This window comes from Polypterus senegalus, chromosome 6, assembly GCF_016835505.1.
Source record: "Polypterus senegalus isolate Bchr_013 chromosome 6, ASM1683550v1, whole genome shotgun sequence".
In the NCBI taxonomy this organism is placed as follows: domain Eukaryota; kingdom Metazoa; phylum Chordata; class Cladistia; order Polypteriformes; family Polypteridae; genus Polypterus; species Polypterus senegalus.
The window spans coordinates 120,097,845-120,119,184 of record NC_053159.1 but is presented as its reverse complement, the minus strand read 5'-3'; the positions used below and the strand labels follow the sequence as shown (position 1 = coordinate 120,119,184).

Below are 21,340 nucleotides of genomic sequence, written 5' to 3'. Positions count from 1 at the left end.
TATATATATATATATATATATATATTAACCTTCTAAAAAAATTTAAAGGAACACTCTCAATGGGAAAAAATCATGCTGGATATCTAGAATGATATGAACTGAGTAATGTGTTAGGAATGAAAGGATGCCACATCATTTGATGGAAATTAAAATTATCAACCTACAGAGGGCTGAAATACAATGTCGGGGCATGCTCCTAATCAGACGACAGATGTTGTCCTGGGGGATCTCTTCCCAGATCTGGACCAGTGCATCACTGAGCTCCTGGGGCCTCATGTATAAACGGTGCGTATGCACAGAAATGTTGCGTTAGAACTTTTCCACGTTCAAATCACGATGTATAAAACCTACACTTGGCGTAAAGCCACGCACTTTTCCACGGTACCTCATACCTTGTCGTACGCAAGTTCTCCGCTCGGTTTTGCAGACTGAAGGCACCCAGCGTCAAAGCAGTACTACTGTTCCTGTGTGGTTACACCTTATTTTATAAATACACTGAAACTAACCGCATATGGTTTATTATTGTAACGCATCTGATTGTAATTAACTTGTAACAATATAATGGTCCAGGGAATAGCCATAGTATTCCAAATACCATAACTGCTTTAGCGTTGTTACTCTCACTGCACCTTCTTCTTCTTTCAGCTCCTCTTGTTAGGAGTTGCCACAGCGGATCATCTTTTTCCATATTACTCTCACTGCAGCACTCGGAGTATTAATATCACTGTATCTGAGTGTGAATCACAGCAGCAGCTGTTCGGAAAGAGAATTATCGGTATACAGCATCAGGCACACGCTACCTCAGCCACGGCAAAACGTTTTAAAGCCTTTCCTGTACGGACCTCGCGGTTCAGAAACAGTTTCATCCCAAGAACTATAAACGCACTCAATCACTGCTCCTTGTAGAACTGTTTGTACTTATAAGTACAATTACCTCACTGTAAACTTGTACTACAGTTATAATATTGCACAGCCTGAGCCACTTTATAAAGTGCGTATTTACATATGATGACAATATCATTTTTAAGATGAAATGCAGCAAAATATGTTTATTATATTATACAGATAAAACTTTAACTTCATTTAAATAATCTATATTCTTCACTGGGACTGGCGTGAAGGATAGAATAATTAAACATGTACTACGAAGATATTTCAGTGTTCCTTAAACGTTTTAAAGAATCAGTGCTCTAAGTTTACAGATGGCTTAACATCTATTACAGAGCTGATTGTGTGGCAATCGGTTACTTGGAGAAAGAAAAGCAAGAACTGCATGGGCGGCCACGCCAATACATATTGAATATAAAGCAGAAAGATAAAATAACGACACAGCTAAAAATGCAGCGGCAAATTTCGACAAAAGTTAAATGCTTGTGTCATGAGCACAAGGCGGCTAGTGTCTGCAATGGACGTGGCCATCCACCGTGCATAAGCTACCTCACTGACATTGGCGGGCGAAGGAGCCACCGATTCTTTTTCTGCCCAGTGCCACCACAAACCTAGAGCCGTCCCTGAGTACTGCTGCAATAAATAATTTCATCGATGGTCGTGCACAATCGCTGTGCTGTAAAACCCATGTTTAATAACGTGCTTTAACTCTTAATGATATCACGTATACATCTCAGTATTTTAGTTATTCAAAGAGCTGTAATATCATGAATGTAATGGATTCTGTGTACAGTCGGAGGAAGAGAGCCGGTTTAAGAAGCAAGTAGTGATTCACACGCACAGAGCACATAGAAGATCAAATACAAAACAAAGCATTTAACGTGCTACTTTAATTACGATGTGATTTGAGAAACTGGTTAAGTAAATGATTTTAAGATGACGTTTATGATGTTCTACTTTAATGACAAAATAAACTACGTGATTAAAGTGGAAATTTCGAGATTGAAGTTGACATTTCGTGCTTTTTTTCCCCAATGTGCCTTTTTTTTCTCTGTACCCTAAAAAGCTTTCATATGACACTCAGACAATGGGCTACAACTCACCTTTTCACGGCGACTGATATCTGAGCTTTCAAGTTTCTCCAACACGCTGTCACTCGATCAACTTCCTTTTGTTGATTATACCATGGTTTAATTTAACAAATAGTATATTTTTCCTTTGCCTCCACTTGGTATTCGCTGAAATTCTTATATTTCCCCTGTGCTTTTCCCATTGTCTTTTCACAGAAGGCTGAGCTTAAGTGTGATTTATATTGATTTGCATATTCAAAGAGGGGTAATTCTGGGAGGAGTTGGGGTGTTCCATAAAGCGCGTGCACGAGCGTTAGTTTTCACGCTGATTGGGATTTATGTAGCGGAAGAACATGGAAGTTGGAGTACGCACAGATTCCTGCATCTGGATTTTTCTGTGCGTAAGCACATTTTGGCTTTTGTGCTTACGCCATGTTATAGTGCGAGTTCTACGCACGGCGTTATACATGAGGCCCCTGGACAGTCTGCGGTGCAACCTGGCAGCGTCGGAATGACCGAAACATAATGTCCCAGAGGTGTTCTATTGGACTTAGGTTTGGCAAGCATGGTGGCCAGTCATTGTATTCAATTCCTTCATCCTCCAGGAACTGCCTGCATACTCTTGGCGCATAAGGCCGGGCATTGTCGTGTACCAGGAGGAACCCAGGACCCACTGCACCAGCATAGGGTCTGACAATGGGTCCAAAGATTTCATCCCGATACCTAATAGCAGTCAAGGTGCCGTTGTTTAGCCTGTAGAGGTCTGTGCGTCCCTCCATGGATATGCTTCCCCAGACCATCACTGAGCCACCACCAAACAAGTCATGCTGAACAATGTTACAGGCAGCATAACGTTCTCCATGGCTTCTCCGGACCCTTTCACGTCTGTCACTTGTGCTCAGGGTGAACCTGCTCTCATCTGTGAAAAGCACAGGGCGCCAGTGGTGGACCTGCCAATTCTGGTATTCTATGGCAAATGCCAATTGAGCTCCACAGCTCAGGGCCCACTGGAGGATGTCGGGCCCTCAGGCCACCTTCATGAAGTCTGTTTCTGATTGTTTGGTCAGATATATTCATACCAGTGGCCTGCTGGAGGTCATTTTGTAGGGCTGTGGCAGTGCTCATCCTGTTCCTCCTTGCCAAAAGGAGCAGATATCGGTCCTGCTGATGGGTTTGGGACCTTCTACGATTCTGTCCATCTCTCCTAGAGTAACTGCCCATCTCCTGGAATCTCCTCCATGCCCTTGAGACTGTGCTGGGAGACACAGCAAAACTTCTGGAAATGGCACATATTGATGTGCCATCCTGGAGAAGTTGGACTACCTGTGCAACATCTGCAGGGTCCAGGTATTGCCTCATGCTACCAATAGTGACACTGACCGTAGCCAAATGCAAAACTAGAGAAAAAACAGTCAGAAAAGATTAGAGGGGAAAATGTCAGTGGCCTCCACCTGTTAAACCATTCCTGTTTTGGGGGGCATCTCATTGTTGCCCCTCTAGTGCACCTGTTGTTAATTTCATTAACACCAAAGCAGCTGAAACTGATTAACAACCTCTCTGCTACTTAACTGACCAGATCAATATCCCAGAAGTTTCACTGACTTAATGCTATACTCTGATTAAAAATTTTAAAAATTTAAAATATCTATCTATCTATATATATATATATATATATATATATATACTATGAAAGATAATTTATAAGTCATATTGATATACCTCATGTCAGCATTTTTGATAGATTTGTATTGTGTTTTTATTTCTATTAATGCTTAAAACTCAGCAAAGCATTTGCATTCATTGATTGTTTCAATATGAGGTGAACTAAGCTAGGAACAGCTGGAAACAGACAAAAGAAATAAAACTCTAGCTGTTAAAGATGCTAAAGAAAATAAAGTTCTGAAGGGCCGCCAATTCTTGTGACATGAAGAAGTCAGACTTACCATCCAGTTCTTCCACTGAAATGTTAGCCAACTGCTCACTATCACTTCCATCAGACAGGGAGCGGCTCAGGTAATTACCCTTGTACAGCAAACCAGCAGTGACATGATGGAATGGCATTTTCTCCCTTAAATAAACAAAACACAATTAATGTACACTCAATTCACATTCCTTTGTAAAGTCTTCAAAAATCTCTCGAGATAAACATTACCTCTACACCACAGTGGGAAAATCCCCTTAACCAGCTTTAAGTTTCTGTTGTAAGATGTATTCATCCCACAATGTACTTTCACAAGGAAGTAAAAAATGTTATAATACTACCTTTGCATTATCTGAGAATCTCTAGAGCAGTCACTTAATCCAGGGGCTCCCAAACTTTTGGACCCCAAGTACCACCTGAGGTTAAGTGAGTTGCATTGCGTACAACCCGCACCTTGTTGAAAGGGAGGAAGAGCTGTAAGAGGGGGAGTTATTATCAAAGAGCAAAAAGAAAGCTAGAAAGTTCACTATATTGTTTGGGATACACATAGAGACTAGATTTTAAAAATAGAGCTCACAGGGAAAGGAAATTCTGAATTATCAACATCCCTGGGGCAATAGAAGATGGAAATCCCACTAAATCCATGTTAAAGTGGATCACCAGAATTCTTGAAAATGCTAAGGAACACGTACAATCGGAAAGAGTACACTGCTAACCTGGGCAATACTTCATTTAAACTTTCCTTTTAAGAAAGAACATTTCAGTACAAAGAAAATGTGACATCTGATCAGGATGCCTCCTGGACACCTCCCTGGTGAGGTGTTCCAGGCACGTCCAACCGGGAGGAGGCCCCAGGGAAGACCCAGGACACGCTGGAGGGGCTATGTCTCTGTTGGAGTTGTATGTAGAGAAGCATAATTATGATATTACAGCAATAACAGAAACTTAGCTAAATAACAAAGATGGAGATGAGTACATAGAGGGATACACATTTTTAGGAAGGAAAGACTGAACAGAAAAGGAGGTGGGGTTGCTGCTTATGTCAAACAAAATTTAAATGTAAGTCCTCTTCAGTTGAACTATGAGCCCCATCTTAGTGATGACATGTGGCTTCGCCTGGAAAGCAGTAGGGAAAGAGGTCTTATTTTACGAGTATGTTATAGACCATCCAATTCAGACATTAATATTGAAAAGGCAACTTTACAGGGGATATTATAGTCACGGGGGACTTTAACTACCCAAATATTTACTAGGATAACCTTGCAAAGAGTGGAGTTTTTAAATAAATTTATAAATTTAGCCTTTTGTAATAATCAGCATAGAATTGTGGGTGTAGAGGTAATTGAACCACTAAGGTCAAGTGACCATAATATAATACAGTTCTCAGTGTTTTAGAAGAGTGTGAATGCTAAGACTAAAACTGTTTAACTTTGGTAGAGCAAAGTTTCAGCAGATGTGGCAAAGTCTAAAGAGGGTAGGCTGTGATAAGCTTTTAAGTGTGAAGACAGCTGAGGAGCAGTGGAAAAGGTTTAAAATGTTTTACATGTAATGCAGCACAGGTACATACCTAAATTTAGAATCAGTATGAAATTTAAAAAAAGTCCACAGTGGGTTAATAAAGATTAAAATTAGCTTGAAAGAGAAACACAGTAGAATAAGTTGTACGAGACTAATAATTCCACAGTAAATAATAGGGCGTATGAAAACATGAGGGCAACAATTAAGAAAAATATTAGGGAGGCTAAAAGACAGAGAGGAATATAACAGAGGTGAAAGACAGCCCAAACAGATTATTTCAGTGTTTTAGTAGTAAAGGAACAGTCGAGGAGTTGAAGTTCATCAGGAATAATAAAGGGGAACACTATTAGAAATTACCACGTCGTACCGTAATAATGGCAGTGCAGACACACGTAGTGGCTCGGTTTCTCCCAGCTTTTGGCTTTGTTTTAATTGTTAGTTAAACCACTCAAAGCTTTAATCCAGTATGGAAGGGCTTATTTAACACTAGAATTACCAGAGCCTATGAGAAAACTCGTAAATCCAGCCCACCTTAAATCCGTTTGCACCTCTCCGTCAGCGTCTTTGTCCTATAAATGTGCTGATTAAGACAAGCAGCCGGCTATTACACTCCCCACTAAACGTTCACTAAGTTCTCCCAGCCCGTGCCTTGTCTGATTATCTGGGAGTGAGTGAACTGCTGGAGTTTTAGAGTGGAAATAATAGATCGTTATTTGGAACACATGCATTTCATGTGTTCTGTTTCTACAGTAATCTGTGTAAACACATTGTTAAAACAGAAACTTTTTCATATTTTAGTAATAAATGTTACAAAATGTAGGCATAAACTATAGAATGTGTGAAGCCTGAAGTCCAAAAATCCAATAAACACTTTCACAAAAGGTTCAAGTACAATACAACAGCTTGTGTGGTGTAGTGGTAAGATTTGCTGACTTGTAATCAAGGGGCCACCGGTTCGATCCCCACTGCCTCCTATATTTGCCGCTTTCAGTAGTGAGCTGCTCTTATTGTTAAGATTGTACAGTACTCACATATATTTGGTTTGCGTCTGTAACAGACCATGTACATTTATAGTACTGTCTTTGTAAAAGTTACCTTTTTTCACTTTTATTCTCTCACTCACGATCACGATCCATACTGCCACCCTAGGGATCTGACGCTGTTAGTTTTTATTTGAAACTGGGAATAACTGTAGATGGGAGTAGTGTTTTGAGGCAATGAAACTGGACATTCTCTGATCTGTAGGGATAAAAGCTCACACACAAACGCTGGTGAATCTGCCTTCTTCGTATCTCACTGTCACTTTATTTTTTTTTATTCAGTTTTATTGAGTGTCCCTGCTCATACAGAATTAGTATGCACCTTATGGTTTATGATGTCAAAAAAAAAAAAAAAAACAGACGTAGGTATATATGATATTTTGAAGAAATCATTTTATGACGTGAATAGTACCAATCAGAAAACATCATCGCAAAAATGCAATATTACTTGAAAACGAACAGCGTCAGATCGGGTGTGAATTTACGCTGGAGCTGTTACTTAGACTCAGATCAGGAGAGGCGTGAGCGTGATCATCATTGAGAGAATAAAACTGAAAAAAGCTAATTTTTACAAGTACAGTGGTACATCAGTATACGTCCTTAATCCGTTCCAAATCCTTGGACTTATACCAATCAGGACGTATACCAAACAAATTTTTCCCATAAGAAATAAAGGGAAAATGATTAATCTGTTCCCATGAAAAAAAATCCTATTGTTTTTGGCATATTATGCATTGATGGGGTTGTATGAAATAATTTAAACACTGCTTAATACTAAAATACATAAATACAAAAGCAATTAGATGAAATCAATGAAAATTTAACCTCACTTTACTTTTTAATAACGTCTTTGTTTTCCACAATCGTAGATACCATCGTTCTCAGCATACAGTATGCAGCAGCCAAGTCCCGGATACGCATGCCACCTTCATACGTTTCAACAATCAATTCAAATTTATGCAAAAAAACACGAAGTCATGTGAAAATTCACAGAGAGTTATAGCACGGGTTGTTCACTGAATACTAGCAACTGCCATACTGATGATCGCGGGGATTCGTGGCTTTGTCTCGAGAGAGGTAAACAAGGGGAGCGCGCGGGTTGTTCACTGAATGCTAGCAACTGCCATACTGACGCTCGTGGGCAGTCGTGGCTTTGTCTCGAGAGAAAGGTAAACATGGGTAGCGCGCGGTGTTCTAGCACGCGACTCATATTCCAAACAAAGGTCATAAACCAAGAAAAATATTTCGCGTCCAAACAGGACGTATACCAAGTTGGACTTATTCCAAAGCGGATGTATACCAAGGTACAACTGTACCATAAATTTATACCCAATGTCCCATATATTTGTCTCTTTCTTTTCTTTTCTCCATGCTGTGTCGACATCATGCACCAGAAGGTGTGGGCTTATTCAGTGCAGCAGGACCAACGCGCATGTACTGTACAAGGCATGCACGGGAGCCACTGTGAAAAGAAGAGTGTTAATGAGTCATATTGCAGAGGAACTTTGTTGTTGCATCGTACTAGAAAAGGCGATGGAAAAAGAAAAGGAGGATGCAACATTGACAAGCTTCTGTTCCAAGAAAGCCACTTTCCCCAGGAAAGTAAACTGAGTCAATGTCAAGTGCCCTTTCAATATAATAGAAACCACAGCATAGAGAAAAGTGTCCTCATTGCAACAGGTACACACATTGTAAATGTAGGAAGGACGGTTCTTGCAACACGGAGAAAATAAAGAAAGACAAAAATATAGGACATTGGGTATAAATTTATGGTACTTGTAAAAGTTAGCTTTTTTCAGTTTTATTCTCTCAATGCCGATCACGCTCTAACACAATCCCTCCCCCACCACCTCTCCTGATCTGACTAAGTGACAGCGCCAGCGTAAATTCACACCCGATCTGACGCTGTTCGTTTTCAAATAATATTGCATTAATGCGATGTTTTCTGATTGGTACTATTCATGTCATAAAATGATTTCTTTAAAATATCATATACAGTGGAACTTTGGTTCACGAACATCTCAGTACACGTACAACTCGTTTTATGACAAAAAAGTTTGCCATACTTTTGCCTCGGTTCACGACCACACACTCGGTATATGAACAAGCCAGTTTCCCTTTCGGTTTGTACATGTTCAGGCTCTTCCTGTGCATTTCCTGTGCAGCGAGCAAAAGAGAGAGAGCGCAACACACACACACACACACACACAAGCAGCGCGCGCGCACACATAGGCAGCGGGAGAGACAGCGCGACACACACACACAGAGGCAGCGCGAGAGAGACGCAGACAAACACACACCCAGAGGCAGCGCGAGAGAGAGACTCAGACACACAGGCAGCGGGAGAGAGAGCTGGACACATTAAGGTAGGAAGGCAGTTAAAGAATGCACTGGGCTTGATTTTATTATTACTTCTGTTTCCAGCGATCGGTTTGTAGCATGCATTGTTAGAATGTTATTTTTCTTGGTGGCTTACTAAATTACGGATTTTTTCAAATGTTAATTTTTTTCCCTGTGCTTAAAACTCATTAAAAAAAGTGCTTTTAGCCAGCGGTTGGTAGCGCTATAGCGCGAATGAACTATTGCAGTGTTAGTTTTCTCTGTTGTTCAATGTTTTCTCAGTGTTATTTCATGTTTTTACATTTAGTTTACTATTACGCTGTGCATTCTATGGTTTAATCTATACTAATAAAAGGCAAAGCCCTCACTCACTCACTCACTCACTCACTCACTCACTCACTCACTCACTCACTCACTCACTCACTAATTCTCCAACTTCCCGTGTGGGTGGAAGGCTGAAATTTGGCAGGTTCATTCCTTACAGCTTCCTTACAAAAGTTGGGCAGGTTTTATATCGAAATTCTACGCGTAATGGTCATAACTGGAAGCAGTTTTCTCCATTTACTGTAATGGAGATGAGCTGCGTGGGGGCGGAGTTTCGTGTGACATCATCACGCCTCCCACGTAATCACGCAGTACATAGAAAACCAGGAAGACCTCAAAAAAGCGCTCAAGAAAACATGCATTATATAATTGAGAAGGCAGCGAAACAATAAGAAGCGAGCGAAAGTGACATATACAACCATATTCATGAGTTCTGCTACTTGAAACAAAGCACGATGTAAACCTACACTTTAAATTAAGTTCATAGACAGGCTGCCGCTGGCGTTTGTAATTTAGTGCCTGCCCATATAAGGCCGTCCGTCAGCGGCAATCCAATAGCAAACTGCCACGGGTAAATATTCACGGGTGAAGGACTGTGCTTATGGAGAGGAAGATGAGATGGTCAGGGTGGTGTTTGACACAAACTCAGCGAAACTGCGAGAGAAAGTTTTAAGTGCCAGGACTAAGGTAACATTAAATAAAGCTATGGACATAGCACGAGATGGCACCAGCACAGCTGGGAACCTTCGATGCAAGTACACCGAGCGGCTCACGTGAACTGACGCAGTGCACAGATAAAAGCAACAGTTCCAAAGAGCTGAACAAAACCGAATTACACAATTGAAAAGGCAGCAAAAAATATGAAGCATCTGATAAGCATATTCATAAATGCAGCTACTGTGGAAACAAAGCACACGGTGGATGTCAATGTCCCACTAAAGGAAGACAGTGTAAAAAAACCCGTGCATGCAGTGTGTCAGGTCTCAGATAAAGAAGAAGACGAGCTGTTTATTGATGCAGTAAGAAACGAATCGATGAATGAAACCTGTCATCTTTACAACGATTGACAAACACGGAATGTAACTTGAACACAACACATCCTACAAATACGAACCTGATTGAAAGAAATAATGATAATCAAATCCTTGATGACAGCAACACTCAGTAACACTCACAAAACAAATACTGTATATTGACAGTCATGTTACGTTATTTTTAAAATGTTCCCTTTTCTTTTCTACCTTTTTTAACACACTACTTCTCCGCTGCGATACGCGGGTATATATATATGTATATATATATATCCCGCTCTACATACTCGAATAATGGATACTTTATTGCCATCAATGATTGTTTTGGTAAAGCCATACTCAGTGTATTCATTAGATGAACGGTAAAAAAGTAAGAGCGAGGGGAGGATAACTCATTGAGGCATGCAGGCTGTAGGTCTTGCGTCAACTCTATCTGAATTGTGCGATCACATTTGAAAAATATATCTTTTCAAGTTCTATTTAGTCCATATGTGTCAAACTCAAGGGCGGGCCACATCCGGCCCGGCGTGTAATTATATCCGGCGAGATCATTTTATATACTGTATTATTGTTATTAAAGCCCGGATATATGAAGCGCTGGTAACACAATAAACTACAGATCCCATAATGCAGCGCTTCGCGAAGCTAGAGTTATTGCGCACTGAGTTTGCACGGCGCTTTGGTGACTTTGAAGAACAAAAAAAGTCAGTCTACATGCGGCTTGAACCTTGTGCATGTTTGGTAGCACATATCTGTGTGAGAAGCTCTTCTCAGTGATAAAGACTAACAAAACAGCACACAGGAGTCGCCTCACTGATGAGCACCTGCAATCCATCCTGAGAATCTCCACAACACAGAACCTCACACCAAACATAAACGAACCTGTGGCCAAAAAAAGATGCCAGGCGTCCAGCTCTAAAATGACATATGAGCAAAGACAACTGAATGATTTGATTTGTTATTGCACGTAAGAGCGGGAGTCAACCGTTTTAACAAACAGCATATTGCACTGATACGAAATAGCTGTGTGTGTATATATGTAGATATGTATGTATATGTATATATATGTTTATATATGTGTGTGTGTATGTATGTAGATATATATGTATGTATATATGTGTATATGTATAGATATGTATATATATATATATATGTTTATGTGTGTGTGTGTAAATATATATATATATGACAACAACAGTCATCACTCACAACAGTGACAAAACAATTACATTGACAATCAGGTTACGTTATTTTCAAAATGTTTCCTCTTCTTTTCATTGCTTCTTTAACACACTACTTCTCCTCTTGGCTGGTATTTTGCTAGTTAACTATATTTGTGCTTAAAAACGTAAAAAATATATATATTTACATGCAGTTCATATGGTCTGGAACGGATTAATTGTATTTACATACAATCCTATGGGGGAAATTGCTTCGGTTCACGACCAAATCAGTTTACGACCAGAGTTCTGGAACGAATTATGGTCGTGAACCGAGGTTCTACTGTATACCTACGTCTGTGTTTTTTTTGACATCATAAACCATAAGGTGCATACTAATTCTGCGTGAGCAGGAACACTCAATAAAAATGAATAAAAAAAAAATAAAGTGATGGTGAGATACGAAGAAGGCAGATTCAACAGTGTTTGTGTGTCAGCTCTCATCTCTCCAAATCAGAGAATGTCAGGTTAGTGTTGCTTGTTGTCCTGACGAGTGGACATTTCTTGCGGGGAGGGCTTCTGTTTTCTCCGATCTGAGTTCACTTCTGTTATAGCACGTCTTTATTTGAAAACCGCAGTGTCAGATCGGGGGGAGCGTTAACGCGACTGAGAGAATAAAACTAAATTAAAAAAAACCCTAACCTTTACAAGTACCATACGTTTACACTGTCTGTTACAGACTCAAATCAAATGTATGCTTTTATTGTATAATATTAACAATAAGAACAGCTCACTACTCAAAACGTTTATTTTGAGAGACGTTAAGACTCGAACCCAGAACCTTCTGAATTGGAGTCAGCATTGCAATACGCAAACTGTCACATCAACCACCTAACGTAACCTGCTTTCTTTTTTCCTCGGTTATATTCTTGAATAAAAGCATACTTGTTTTGTTACACTTGTACTTTTTGTGAAAGTGTTTATTTGATATTTGGGCTTCAGGCTTCACACCTCATACACATGTCGTAATGACGATCCTTGGGTGTGTGTGGGAACTGTTAACATTTGAATCTGATGATTGTATATAGTGCGGAACGGAACTCTCGATACTATTCTGTCCTCTGCATCTCCTGGAGTTCAAAAGAAATACCAACATGCAGCAACATGTGGACATTGGCCAAGATCAGAACAAAAAATCAAACGCGGTCACTAACTACAACCACATGAAGGTATGCAAATGAATATAATGTTGCATTAGTGCAACAACGTTTTCCGAAATGTACAATACAGGTCATAAAATGAATTATTCCAAATGTCATATATACCTAAGTCTCTCTTTTTTGTCAGCGATATTATGGATCAGAAGGTGCATACTAATTCAGCGTGAGCAGGAGCACTCAAGAATAAAACTGAATAAAAACAAATTAACATTCACAGTCATTCTTAGTCACACACACCACTCACATCCACGTCCACAGTTTTCCCAGTCTCATTCGCGCACAAGATCTGACATGGTTTTCAAATAAAGAGGGGGTGTAACAAAACAAGTTTGTTTGTTATACCAAGTCTTTATCTGAAAACGGTGTCAGATCCAGGGGGGTGTGTTGGAGCTTGAACGTGAATGAGAGAATAAAACTGAAAAAAAAACCCACTAACTTTAACTAAATTTACAGATGCAAATTAAATGTATGGTTTTATTGTATGATATTAACAATAAGAGCAGCTTACTACTGAAAATGGCAAATCTGGGGAGTAGCTGATATCGAAACCGCGACTTCTTGATTGGAAGGCAGCAGTTCTTAGCATTGCACCACACAAACTGTTGTATCAACCGCCTACCGCTTCACAAATTATACATTTCATGTCTACATTTTTTCAATTATCACTAAAACATGAAAAACGTTTCTGTGTTAACTACATTTTACATAGATTGTTGTTGACACGGAACACACATGAAATGTATGTATTCCAAATGATGATGTACTATTTTACCCTATAAAGCTCCAGCACTTCACTCGAAGATAAACACTGAGCACTGAGAAACTTCTTTGCAAAATGAACTGCAACAGTGGGCGGGGGGATGGAATACCAGGTTGCTTGCTGTTAATCAACACATTTACAGGACAAAAGACGCTGACAGAGAGGTAAGAATGGATTTAAGGTGGGCCGGATTTATGAGCTTTCTCGTAGGCTCTGGTAATTCTAGTGTTAATTAGTATAGGGAAGAGGTTCAAGCTCTACGCATCCCCAAGGCTAGACTTTATTCCACCAGAGGTACTAAGGCTTTTACCATCCTCCCTCTGTGGCCTAGAAATCAGAGGAGACACCGTAAACAAAAGCGGGGCAGAAGGAGTGGCCTATGTGCTAGGCTACATGCTAACCCATCTTCCTTACTAATGCCAGGTCTCTCGCCAATAAGATGGACGAGATTCGGCTGAGGATCGCCTCACGTAGGGTGGACAGCTGTGTGGCAATTATACTGAGACCTAGCTGGATAATAACATCCCAGATACTGTTGTGGAACTAGAGGGGCGAGCTCTGTTACAGGCAGACAGGACTGCAAATCCGCTAAATGTAAAGGTGGAGGGCTGGCACTGTACATTAATAAATCCTGGTGTACAGCTACAAACATTATTGGAACATACTGCTACCCCGACTTGGAATATCTGGCAGTGAAATGTAGACCATTCAAGACAGTAAGAGAGTTCTCCTCCATTCTGATAGTGGCTATTTATATCCCACCGCAAGCTAACGCTAAATTAGCATTGGAAGAGCTGTACTGCCTGATTAGATAGATAGATACTTTATTAATCCCAAGGGGAAATTCACATACTCCAGCAGCAGTATACTGTTAAAAAACAATATTAAATTAAATAGTGATAAAAATGCAGGTATAACAGACAATGACTTTGTATAATGTTAACGTTTACCCCCCCCCCAGGTGGAATTGAAGAGTCGCATAGTGTGGGGGAGGAACGATCTCCTCAGTCTGTCAGTGGAGCAGGACAGTGACAGCAGTCTGTCGCTGAAGCTGCTCCTCTGTCTGGAGATAATACTGTTCAGTGGATGCAGTGGATACTCCATGATTGACAGAAGCCTGCTCAGCGCCCGTTACTCTGCCGCGGATGTCAAATTGTCCAGCTCAGCAGACAAATGAATGCCAGTCCTGACACGGCTGTGATTGTGGCTGGTGACTTTAATCATGTAGAATTAAAAGCAGTGCTTCCCAAATTTCGAGGATTCATAAACTTTCTAACTAGAGACAATAGCATTCTGGATCAAGTTTATTGCAACATCCCAGGAGCATGCAAGGCTGTAGCAGCCCCACATTTGGGCATGTCGGACCACATCGCAGTAGAGCTGATCCCAGCTTATACTCCCATGATCCCATGAAACCGACTACCATAGTACAGAGGACTGAGGAGGCATCTTCAGCATTACAGGACTGTTTTGAGCATACTGACTGGGGAGTGTTCAAAGAGGGCTCAAATCTAGAGGGATATGCATCATCTGTCCTATCCTATGTGCAGTTCTGTACTGATGCTCTCCTGCTCATGAAGACCTTTAGGGTGTTTCAAAATCAGAAACCGTGGCTGGACAGTACGGTGAGGTCCCTGCCTAAAGCCCGGGATGCTGCATATAGGTCAGGCGACAGGCTGGCATATAGCAAAGCACGAAAAGAACTGAAAAAAGGAATAAACCTCGCAAAATACAGATACAAACAGTATATCGAGGAGCATTTTGATAACAACGACCCACGGAACATGTGGAGAGGCTTAAAGACCATAACTGATTATAAGCACAGCGATCAGCAGGTCAGCCATGACCCAAGTCTCCCTGCCACTTGGAACAGTCTTTGCACACTTTGATGCATTTAGCAGCAGGGAGACTGTATATCCCTCTTGGCTGGAGGAGCAGCATCAGCCTCTAGTCCTGCAACTACACCAAGTGAGGTCCACCCTGAGGAGGATCAATACCAGCAGAGCTACAGGAACAGATAAAGTGTTGGGTAAGACACTGAAACTATGTGCTGATCAATTGGCAGGAGTCTTTATGGACATTTTCAACCTTTCTCTACAACTTGCAATGGTCCCTGTCTGCCTCAAATCCTCCACTATTGTGTCAGTGCCTAAAGAATCAGCGGCCACTTCCCTTAATTATTACCAACCTGTGGCTCTGACCCCAGTAATAATGAAGTGCTTTGAGAGAATCCTCCTATAGTACATCAAGGATGCCATCCCTGTTGGATTTGACAACCATCAGTTCGCCTACAGGAGGAACCGATCTACAGAGGATGCTGTCTCAATAGCACTTCACACAGCCCTGACTCATCTGCAGTGCCCTAACATTTATGTTAGGATGCTATTCGTCGATTTTAGTTCAGCATTTAACACCGTAATCCCAGACAAGCTGGTACAAAAGCCTCATAAACTGGGTCTGTCCACATTGTTGTGTCTTTGGATCAGGGACTTTCTCACCAACAGGCCTCAGGTGGTTAGAATTGGAGATCGTACATCATCCACACTGGTTCTGAACACAGGCATGCCAAAGGGCTGTGTGCTCAGCCCAGCACTCTTCACGTTATTCACACACGATTGCTCTGCCATCCATGCCACAAATACGGTTGTGAAGTTTGCAGATGATATGACCATGGTGGGTCTCATGTCAGACAATGATGAGACTCACTACAGAGAGGAGGTACAACACCTTGCACTCTGGTGCTCAGCCAACAACCTCATCTTGAACACCAGCAAGACCAAAGAGATCATTGTGGACTATAGGAGGAAGAACAGAACATGCTCCTATATTCATACATGAGGAGGCTGTAATGTGTGTGGACAATATCAAGTTCTTGGGTGTCCACATCACATAGGATCTGACCTGGTCTTTGAACACATCTCACCTGGTAAAGGCCCAACAAAGACTCTTCTACCTTAGGAAGATGAGGCGTGCTGGATTATCCTCTCAGCTGCTCACAAACTTCTACAGATCCGCTATAGAAAGCATTCTAAGTCACAGTGTGGTGTGGGATCTGCACAGCACAGGACAGGAAGGACTTGGCACGGGTGGTGAGAACAGCACAGAGATCATGGGAAGTCCTCTCCTAGACCTGGACTCTGTATATGCTGGAAGGCTGCAGAAAAGGGCTAAATGTATAGCTGCAGATCTCATCCATCCGGGAAATGGACTGTTTGTACCACTTCCTCTGGAAAAGCGGTACAGAAACATAAAAACACGTACCAGCAAACTGAAAGACAGCTTTTTCCCCAGAGCTGTGAAGTCCATCTGCTCCTGCTGATACACACACATACATCTACCCCCAACCTGCCTTCCTGCAAACATACACACGCACTTTCCCTCGTAATCAAACATTTTAAGTATTCTGCCTTGAAGCCGAGTCCTACCAACAAAATTTTCGTTATGTGTAAGCATAATTCTGAAGGACTGGAAAATGGTAAATATTATCCTGTTATATATAAAAAAGTGTGACTGGACAGATCCAAGTAACTATAGGCCAGTAAGCATAACGTGCATCACAGGAACAATAATGGAAGGAATTATTAAGGATAAGACAGAGCAACACATGGCAAGAACAGGATTTTTACTGAGCAGTCAGCATGGGTTCAGAAGATGAGTGCCATTTTTACCAACATGTTGGAATTCTATGAGGAAGCAACAAAAGGGTATGATTAAAAGGAGCATATGATATTATTTATCTTGACTGTCATTTGACCAGGTGCCATATGAGGTGCCACATCAAACTAAAAGATGTAGGAGTTAAAAGTAATGTTTGCAGATAGGTGCAAAATTGGCTCAGACACAGAAAGCAGAGGATTATGGTGCATAGAACCATATAAGAACTGGCTGATGTTAAGAGTGGTGTTCCACAGGGATCAGTGCTGAGACAGCTGCTATTGTTAATATATATAAATGATTTAGATAGGACTATAAGTAACAAGCTTGGTTAAGTTGATGATACCAGATGATACCAAACTAGGTAGATTGGCAGATAATCTGGAATCCGTTGAATCATTACAGAAGGATTGGGACAGAATACAGGCTTGGGCAGATTTGTGGCAGGTGAAGTTAAATGTCAGTAAATGTAAAGTATTAAATGTAGGAAGTACAATGTTAGGTCTGAATACACAATGGGAGGTCTGAAAATCAAAAATACACCTTATGAGATAGATTTAGGATTCATAGTAAACTCTACGCTATCAACTTCCAGACAATTTTCAGAAGCTATTAAGAAGGCTAACAGAATGTTAGGTTATATAGCACGGTGTGTAGAGAACAAGTCCAAGGAGGCTATGGTCAAGCTTTACAGCACACTGGTGAGGTCTCATCTGGAGTACTATGTGCAATTTTGGTCTCCAGGCTACAAAAAGGACATAGCAGTGCTAGAAAAAGTTCACAGCAGGGTGACTAGGCTGATTCTAAGGCAACAGAGGATGAATTATGAAGAAAGATTAAAAGAGCTGAGCCTTTTCAGTTTAATCAAAAGAAGCTTAAGAGAAGACATGATTGCTTTTATGAAGGGAATTACTACAGTGGATCGAGACTGTTATTTTAAAATAACTTCATCTACAGCACAGCACACATTTGGAAACTTGTTAAGGGTAAATTTTACACAAACATTAGGAAGTTTTTCTTTACAAAGAGAGCCACAGACACTTGGACACTGTGGCAGACAGTAGGACATTTGGGACTTTCAAAATCAGACTTGATATGTTTTTAGAAGAATTAACTGGATAGGACTGGCAAGCTTTGTTGGGCTGAATGGCCAGTTCTCATCTAGATTATTCTAATATCCTAATGTTCTAAATATTGCCTCCTCTGTTTGTCAGGGAATCTCAACTCTTTTAACAAACAGTAAGCCTTACACAATATATAGAGATAAGCCTCTAGGACTCTTGCACCATAAACACCAGTGTTGCACAGGGCTGGGTGCTGTCCCTTCTGTTGTTTTCCATTTGCACTAATGACTGCACTTCTAGATACCCAATAGTCAATAGTCGATGATATGTCCATAGGCACAAACTTGTCTTAAACATTAGGAGTGAACAAGAATTTTAGACTAATAATCATTAAATCCTTGAGTTTATAGATTAATCACTGGTATTGAAAGATGCAACAGCAGAGGACTGCAGTAGTGCACTAAAAATTGCAATGTGTTTGAGGAGCCTGGTCTTCAATATAAAGCAAAGCAGAGATTTTTGATACTTGTTGAAAGGTATAGTAGCCTGCTTTGGAGTTTTTATTGAACTTTTATTTATGAAATTTGGAATCACAAAAGACCAATTTAAATTTCTTTGATTGAAACTTGTATTTGTAGTGTTAATTTTACATACACCAACAAGAAGTCAAGTTAAGGAGCATGCACTGTTACTGTGCATTGCCGCACCCCACCACACGACGAAATAGCTCAGGATACTGGTTGGCAACCTCCCCCAGACAGACAAGCGGTTCAGTCCCAACCTCCAGAAATTACCTTCTATCTGCCGCTGTCATGTATTACGTGGGTGACCCCTTGGCCTGGTCCAGCCACTCGGATCCCCAACAATGAGGATCCTGTGAGCTGGATCACCCTCTGGGAATCACACCACATGACCTTAGTGTCGTAACTGACACTCCGTCACAATGCAGGTAATGTGCCTTATTCAGGACTCCATGAGCAATCGCTCATTCGACACAAAGTCAAACCAGCGGTACCCAAGGATTCTCCGAAGAGACACAGTACCAAAGCAGTCCAGTCTTCGTCTCAGGTCACTGGATAGCGTCCATGTCTCACAACCATATAGCAAGACAGGAACCACCAGGACTCTAAAGACTTGGACCTTCATCCTTTTGCATAGATATCAAGAGCACAACACACCCCTTTCTAGCGACTTCATGACCCCTCCATGCTCTCTCAATCCATCTAAAAACTTTAGTCAGAAGACTGAATGTCACTTCACCATTGACGTACTGCCAAGGTAAGTAAACCTCTCAACAAGGTTGACACTCTGCAGACAGACACAGCTGATGGCTGTGCCTAAGATGCCATTAAAGGCCTGGATCTTGGTTTTCATCCAGGACACTCGCAAGCCCAAACACTCAGACTCCTCGCTCAAACTCTAGAGCCCTGATCAGAGCCTCCATTGTCTCCACGAAGATCACAGCAACATCAGCAAAGTCAAGATCATTGAATCTTTCTTAACCAACATATGCCCCTCAGCCACTGGACCCCATGACTTTGCCCAACACCCAGTCCATACAAGCACTGAACAGAGTAAGAGCAAGAACACACCCCTGACGAACTCCAGAATCAAATACAAAAAACACAGATGCTCTGCCTTCACTCTGCACAGCACTCACAGTACCAGTGTACAGGCCGGTCATGATATCCAGCAAATTTGAGGGGATCCCGTAAACCCTCAGGATGTCCCACAGGGCAGCTCGATCAACTGAGTCGAATGCTTTACGAAAATCGTCAAAAGCTGCAAAGAAACTCTGCCGATATTTGTGTTTCTGCTCCATGAGAACCCTCAGTGCCAGGATGCGGTCAATGGTCGACTTCTTAGGCATAAAACCAGACTGCTCCAGTCGCTGGTAGGTGAGTAAGTGATCCTACTAAGGACAACCCTAGCAAGGACCTTACTGAAAGCAGTGTTATCCCCCTGTAGTTGTCGCAATCCAGGCAATCACCCTTCCCTTTCCAGATAGGGACAACAAGTACCATTTTCCAGTCATTTGGGATGATGCCAGTCTCCCAAATGGAAGCAAAAATTGCTTGCAATGCCAGGATGACGGCCTTATAACCAGCCTGGAGAAGTTCACCCCAGATATCACAGATCCCTGCAGCCTTGCCTCCCCTCAGCTGGTTTACCACCTGTGCAATCTCAGTGAGATTGGGTGGTTCACAGCTATTTGCAGGATCACCCTTGAGAACCATGGACCCAGAGATATCCAACGTCTTAGCCAGAGGATCAGCTTTGAGCAACTGCTCAAAGTAACCAGCCCAGCGTGTCACAACTACAGTGTCATCCGTTCCGTAAGAACTGTTCCATCAGCCACCCTGACTGCGACTTTCCAAGGAACAGATTCGGATGTGCATAATGCTTCGATTCCCCTGTAAGCAGGATGTGGGTCGCTAGACCACGGATGGTATGTCACTTGCTCATAGATTCCTCTAACAAACACCTCTTTATCTGCCCTCTGAGCCCTCACAGCCATCCTTCTCAGTTCCTGGAACAGACCAGAGTTGCCACCGTGCCGTGCACTGTGACTCTTCTCAATGATATACAGGATGCCCTGTGAGATGAAACACTGGTAATACCAACACAACCCTCAGCAACCTTCAGGGTCTTGTCACGCAAGGTCTCCCAAATCATTGGATCGGCAGTCTCACCCAAATCCGCAAGTTCCTCACACAAACTCCATGCAAACTCAATAGAAACAGTCTGGCCAAGTCCGGGCTAATTTTTCTAGTAGATGGTAACCTACTGGGCCTAAGCTTGATCTTCAGAGTAGCAACAACAAGTCTGTGGTCAGAATTCACAAACTGGGCACTTCTGTAGACCCTGCAGTTTTGCAAGAGCCTCCACAAGGATGTGATCTCCTTCACCGCACCTCCACCATTGGAGTACCAAGTCCAACGATGCGGCTCAGGACGCTGGAACCAGGATCCAGCGATTCACAGCTCCTGACCTTTTGCAAAATCAAGGAGCATGGAGCCACTTTTGCCACCTACACCAACAACAACAACAACATTTATTTATATAGCACATTTTCATAAAAATAATGTAGCTCAAAGTGCTTTACATGATGAAGAAAAGAGAAATAAAAAAGACAAAGTCAGAATTAAAATAAGACACTAATTAATATAGCATAAAAGTAAGGTCAGAGGAGGATAGAAGGAGGAGGATGGCCAGGGAGGATAGAAAAAACAAAAAAACCCCAGACAGCTGGAGAGAAAAAAATAAAAGCTGCAGGGGTTCCAGACCATGAGACCGCCCAGCCCCCTCTGAGCATTCTACCTAACATAAATTAAACAGTCCTCTTTGTA

General features: G+C 41.6%; 1 protein-coding gene across 1 annotated transcript in view; it reads right to left on the bottom strand.

The window, feature by feature from the left end:
• Positions 1-21,340, bottom strand: part of caln1 (calneuron 1) — a 323,053-nt gene that overhangs the window by 256,750 nt on the left and 44,963 nt on the right. Inside the window, exon 2 of the mRNA XM_039756994.1 lies at positions 3,902-4,026. Within this exon, the coding sequence (XP_039612928.1) occupies positions 3,902-4,019 (118 nt within the window). The 5' untranslated portion in view covers positions 4,020-4,026. The remainder of the gene's footprint in view (positions 1-3,901; positions 4,027-21,340) is intronic.